Source organism: Cynara cardunculus, unplaced genomic scaffold (assembly GCF_001531365.2).
Source record: "Cynara cardunculus var. scolymus isolate 2C unplaced genomic scaffold, CcrdV1 Un_Scaffold_10025, whole genome shotgun sequence".
NCBI classification, from domain to species: Eukaryota; Viridiplantae; Streptophyta; class Magnoliopsida; order Asterales; family Asteraceae; genus Cynara; species Cynara cardunculus.
In genome coordinates, this window is record NW_020205465.1 from 1 (window position 1) to 6641 (window position 6641).

At 36.8% G+C, this 6641-nt stretch overlaps 1 protein-coding gene and 1 long non-coding RNA gene across 2 annotated transcripts; one reads left to right on the plus strand and one right to left on the minus strand.

The window, feature by feature from the left end:
• The first annotated feature begins 14 nt into the window (after positions 1 to 14).
• On the plus strand, positions 15 to 1955 carry LOC112505348 (receptor-like protein EIX2). Its single transcript, XM_025109268.1, has one exon. The coding sequence runs from the start codon at positions 15 to 17 to the stop codon at positions 1953 to 1955; it is 1941 nt and encodes a 646-aa protein (XP_024965036.1).
• Positions 1956 to 2688: 733 nt separating this feature from the next.
• LOC112505349 lies at positions 2689 to 6393 on the minus strand. Its single transcript, XR_003068382.1, has 3 exons — positions 6189 to 6393; positions 3089 to 3845; positions 2689 to 2778 (listed from the first exon to the last, which is right to left on the minus strand). It is a non-coding gene; the product is annotated as an uncharacterized LOC112505349 (long non-coding RNA).
• Between the last annotated feature and the right edge of the window lie 248 nt (positions 6394 to 6641).

The window sequence follows — 6641 nt, forward strand, 5'->3', positions numbered from 1 at the left end:
ATCTCTCTGGGAACATGTTAGATGGGATACCCAAATATCTTGGAAATCTCTGTAGTTTGACATCGTTATACTTCTATAAGAACTCTGCAGTTGTCAATTTTACAGATTTTCTAAATAACTTGTCTGGATGCACATCGGGTACATTGCGAGATTTGTATGCTGACTCTAGCCAAYTTAYAGGRYCAYTGYCYGACSAGATCCAARARWTTTCATCCCTAGAAKATTTGKACCTAYCTYATAATCACTTAAATGGGACTATGAGTGAAAAGSTGTGGGAACTACCCAATCTTCAAGGTCTAKATGTCTCTTCCAATTCTCTTGTTATCACTCCAAACATTGGAAAGTCAAAGGTTTCGTATATAGATCTTTCAAACAACTCASTTGTAGTGATTCCTTCCAAAGCTCATTTCTCAAACCTTTATTATGTAGAGTATATTGATTTGAGTGCTTGCAATCTAGGGCCTCTCTTCCCCAAATGGATTCAAGCACACAAAAATCTTAACCATCTTGATATCTCCAATAACAGAATTTCGGGTACAATTCCGATCGAGTTTTGGAAGACATGGCCTTCACAATTGACATATTTGGATCTCTCTTCCAACAACTTCAACGGGAAAATATCAGATTTATCATCAAATTTTGGCCCCATGGCAATGATAGATTTGAGTTCCAAYAACTTCTRTGGGCCAMTAYCGAATGTTCCTTMCRCTTTGRCATGGTTGAATCTTTCCAAAAAYAAATTCWATGGTGGWATCTCCTTYWTRTGCCAAATTGTTGACGRGTTTTTGKYWTTTCTTGACCTCTCCCACAACTCTYTAACCGGGCAACTTCCTGAYTGTTTGTGGCATTTCAAARMRCTAAGAGTTCTTAATYTAGGACAYAACAATCTTTCTGGAAGGCTTCCTGCTTCTATAGGATATTYGATTSAACTYGAGGTATTGGATTTATACAACAACAACTTTTCAGGRGAATTKCCTATGGCTTTGAAGAATTGCACMWRGTTAARTTTTTTGAATTTGGGGGCCAACAAGATTTYTGGTAATGTGCCTGTTTGGATTGGGGAAAACTTAABAKGGTTGTATGGTCTTATCCTARGATCAAAYAACTTGTTYGGAYCCATTCCTTTACAACTATGTCATCTCATGTACCTTCAAATCCTAGACTTGTCAATCAACAACCTCAACGGAACCATTCCATCATGCGTGAATAACTTGAGTGCCATKGTTGAYGGAAGGYTCTTGCAATATAACATTCATAKGTWTRGGGRRAACATGAGTTTCGTKGGTAYTTATGTTGACAAHGCRATGATCGRGTGGCAAGGAAAGGAACAGGAATTCACCAAWAATCTRGGATTATTGACGAGCATTGATTTTTCAAGCAACAACTTAACGGGACAAATCCCAAATGAATTRGTYGAWCTTCATRAACTGSTTGYACTGAAYTTGTCAAWGAACGCTCTWCTTGGAGAGATTCCACRAAAAATTGGTGTSATGAAMGAACTTTTAACTTTGGATYTATCTAGAAATAAATTTTCAGGAGGGATGCCATCAAGCATGTCTAAAATGACTTTGTTAAGTTACCTAGACGTGTCATATAATAAGTTGTCAGGGAGAATTCCATCTAGCACTCAACTCCAGTCCTTTGAACCTTCAAGGTACACCGGAAATGCAGGACTATGTGGACYTCCCCTTGCAAAAAGTTGTCCTGGAGATGAAGTACCACCTATTGTTGGTGAACGTAAGAGTGGTGAGGAAGACATAGATGAACTTCAAAGATGGTTTTACATTGGTGGGTGCACCGGATTTGSTATTGGATTTTGGATAGCATGTGGTGCTTTACTTCTCAACCGTCACGGGAGACGTGTTTTTTTTCACTTTGTTGATAGCTTGAAAGATTGGGTTTACGTGAAGGGGGTGGTGTTCATTCGAAAATTGCRCAGGTTTGCATATACATAGTGTGGTCTATATTTCCTTCTTTTTAACTTCTTGATTATCGGTGTTCTTGTTTTGGTGCTAAATATGGATTACTTGTATTTGGTAGGGGTTTTATAAGTCCCAATGATGAATAAAATTGCCACCAACACCATGGGTGGCCATTTCTTTGTTGTGTGAGGACACCCTTTAAGGTTTCTATTGCATGCCCAACTAGCTCCTAGATTGAAGCAAACCCAGGGATGGTAAACATGAGTTGAATTTGGTAGGGATCGGGTTTGGTTGGGAAGAAAATGGTAAAAAAGGACAAACATTTATGGATACTTGGATTAAAACATCATGAGTTGTTAAAAACCAGATATTTGATGCAAATAAGTGATGTTATAGTTTCAGACATTCAAAAAGAAACAAAAACGCATTTCAAGATTCAGAATTTTGCGTCAACATTAAAAACTATAGAGCCTCAAAACAGATGGCAAATAACAAGCAGAAACCATTGCAAAATGAAATACCATTACAGAGATAACAACTATAGCAGATGAAGCCATGCATAACTGGGAATACTCAAATCAACTGGAGTGCATAGGATGATGAAATATTGTTCGTTTTTCTGCAATCCCATCCTTCAGAACTTCAAAGGCAAAATCTTGTTCATCATACAACACCCAAAACAGAGCAACTAAAACAAATGGTTCCCTCCGTGCAATGCTTACGCACACACATGCATCCGTATATCTTACTCAGATCACATAATCTAGTCACAATACATAAATGCGTAATGAAAGTATCACCCAGCATCTTCAGCATCTGACATGTCTTCTTCCCCTGCAAGTTCAAGAACTCCAAGCTACAATAACCAAGGGGAATAATTAGACAGAAAATTCTTCAGAGGAAAACCAGCCAAACAAAGCAACTAAATCATATAATAGTTGTCATAAACTAAGGCTATATTTGCGAACTTCAAATAGAAATTGAAATTAAATGAGCTTCAGTTCCAATTCAAATCAAGCATCATGTGCTGCTACACAACGATGTAAAATGCTCTAATGAACTAACCCCAACTCAAGTAAAAAAGAATTAGATTAACAAGTTTAGAAATTTAASTTGAAAAGTAGATTATTTCTAAAGCCCATCATTCTTCTTAGAAATGTGTTCACCTCATCGTCATCGTCTTCATCATCATCTTCTTCTTCATCGTCTTCCCCAAACTTTCTAGCCATTTTCTTCACCACTTGTTTCTTTTTGTTAACTCCGTATTCTCTAGATTCATCATCTTCCATGGACTCCTTCATCTCCTGTATATTTAAAAGCTTATCTTCAACACCAACTCCGCCTCTCTCTTTACGTTCTCTCTCTCCGTCTCCGCTTTCATCTTCTTCGATCTCATCCTCATCCTCGTCCTCTTCTTCGTTGCTTTCGTCATCAAGTTCATCATCCTCTTCGTCTTCTTCTTCTTTCTCCCCCTCTAAAACAAACTCCCTCTTCTGCTCTTGATCAGACTCACCACTCTTAAAAATATCTTTAAGCTCTTGCGGATCCTTCTCAAACTTGTTTACTTGATGGCGAATGGCGAATATCAACAGCTAAGATTGAAGGTCAATTTGCTACCAAATCTGCTCGGCGTCGAACTTCTCGTCTACAAAGAGGCGGTCGAATGGTGATTTAGGAGTGTAGGGTTTGACTGAAGCGAATAAGTGCTCCGAAGCAATACGAGCGGCAGTAGCAAGTTCCGACGATGGAGTTAGGTACATCGGTGGCTCCGTCAGTTTCAGGCAGTGGAGTGCTTCTACTCCGGCGGAGGGTGTCGCCGCCATAATTAATCGATTGGTTGGTTATTTGCGCACAGAGGGGYGTTTGACCAAGTGTTTGGTTGGCAGGAATGGAATTTAATCYGTCTAATGAATTGGAATCTGCCTGACAAGAACAAATCATATACAAAAATCAGAAATCAGTGAGCCCAATATATACAAAGCAGTACAACAAAAATGTTGACTAGCAGATTAACTTTGTTAAATGTTGAGAGACCAAGGGATCAATCTTAACTTGATCTATTTAAGATGCAKGTTGAGTCTGAGTCAGTTAGGTGGAACCTAGGAAGGGGAAAAGCTACACCATACATGGCCTATGACAGGACAACATATTATGAACTCCCATGGACCCATAACAAGTGTTCACCATTATACATTCATGATTTGGAATTACAACAGCCTTGATCCAACAGACTGTCTACATAAAACATCTTTTGGTTCACACTCCAAAATACCAAAACAAGAACCTTGTTCTTTGTGATTTGCATTTTCATTCAGGTTCCGTYGATTCAGAATTTTTATTTGCATTTTCAGGTTCTGTTATTTGCATTAGACACCATGATTTGTGACTTGTGGTTAAGCTTCAAATAYATTCTATGTTTGCAGGAAGGTTGATGACTTGAAAAGCGAAGTGGGCAAATACATGACCTACAGCCAAACAGCAGTATATCTTGTAAGCTCAAAATGGTCATTTTTATGTCTGAGATCAAGTTGCTGTGGAAAATGTTACTAACCGAAAGCAGCTATATAAGAAATTTCAGAATTTCCTTAACCATGGACAATTCATCAAACAGACAGTAACATTAAATCAGAAATCGAAATTAAATCAGAAGATGAAGAAAATGAAAGCAGTCACATTAAATCAGAAGATGAAAGCAGTAACATTAAATCAGAAATTGAAGCAGATTGAAAACAGTAGCAGTCCACTCGAAGATGAAAGCAGTAACATTCGGGAAGATTCGACCTGCAGTGTTCAATCAATCGAGAAGATGAAACAGTGTTTGATCGAGAAGATGAAAGCAGCGTTCTTTGTTAGGAGGCGATGGGTAGAAGCAGTAGATGAGAATGGAGCGGCTAGGGTTTACATAAAAGTCTTATGAGGGTATTTTTGTCATTTACATAATTTTGGATGGAATGGATTTTAATTCCATCACTTTCATGAAGGAATGGTTAAATCCTTCAAATGAGGGAATCCTTGGAATTCAATTCCATTCCGTAGGTAACCAAACGCTGGAATGGAATTTGGTCAACGGAATTGACATTCCAATTCCATCAGATTCCGACGAACCAAACGCCCCCCAAGTATTTAGACATCCCTTTTACCTTTCCAACCCATTAAGAACCATTCCAAACGGATTTAAGACCAAATTTATGCAAATATTAGAAGATTGATTATATATTCCCGTCCTAAAACAGACCAGCTCTGTTAAACTCGAATTTCGAGCTACCTATAGCCCAAATTAGCTCATCCTCAAAGCATATCGATTATAGAAGACATCCTAAAGTTTCCAGAAAACTACTATAAGCTTAAATCCTAGTTATGAGTGATTTATTACGATTTTTAAAATTTCCAGCAACGATGAGAACATCAATTTCGACCAAATCACTTTATGGTTTATGCTATACTTTCAAAACTCATCTCCACGCATATTTAACCTACTTCAACCAATGTAATTCCAACATTGAACTCCCAACTAAAGAATTCATAGTTAGGCTTCACTCAAGTTTATGTCAAATATCAAAACATCATGTATGAACTTAAGGTGTGCATAAAACTTGTTTTTGACATAATGTTTGTCCATAACCCAACTTACCATCAAATACTCATTTTCCCGTTAACAAACTATTATTGAAGTGAAGTCTTCAAACATACTTATTGAACTTTTATAGACATGTTTAGATAGTTCACGCATCAAAATCCTCCATGAGTTCCAAAGAACCCATAATACTTCATCTTTTAGTTCAACCGGACTAGAACAAACCCATAAGTTTGAAAATCCTTCAAAATGCATATGAATTATTTATTTGATCACTGAAACACTTTTATACACCTTTCATAACTAACTCCATTTAATTTCAACCTTCAATTTCTCATAAAACTATCCAATTTGAGTTTATAACAAAACAGTTTGACTTTTAGAAGAAAAAAGAAGTCCACTGTTTTATATGCAAAATTGATTCTCTTTTCAAAAGCATGTTTGGATTAGATATTTCAACTTAGATACATCTCATATCATCTTAGCGTTTCCCATAAAAACTAATTACATCAAACATATTCACTTCTTTATATCAATTTCAATTTATGAACCCTAGAACGGGTTACACTATATCTTGAGGTTGAAGACAACAAATTGAAAATCATAACAAGGTCACAATCTACTCAATCAAGTCGAGATAGCGCACTAAACCAAAGTATAAAACCAATTGAAACTTAGTTATGTAAACATACCTCAATTTTAGCCTGAAGTTCGAGTTTTAAACCCTTAATCGAGTTCTTCTTCACCTCATCAACCAAAAATGGCTTCTTCCTTCAATTTGGATGCTAAAACTCAACCTATGCTTGATATAGCATACTTTGGTTTCATGATTTATGCGTTCTTTTAGCCCTAAATCGGCCATAGCCGCTATCTCCCTCTTTCTCCCGTATTCTCATCTTTTTTTTCTTTTTCTTTTTAACCTCATTTATATTATTACTAGTTTATGAAATTGACACATCAAACCCTGGCGTTTCTCTTTATTAAATCTTACCCCAACATGTAACTATTTAACCCTCTTTTTATATAGAAAATGGCATTTGACACAACCCTTGCGATTATCTCTACAACATGTTTACCCCCAAACATTAACAATATATTAGAATGGTACTCGTACAATGCAGCAAGATACATCTTGATTTTAATAT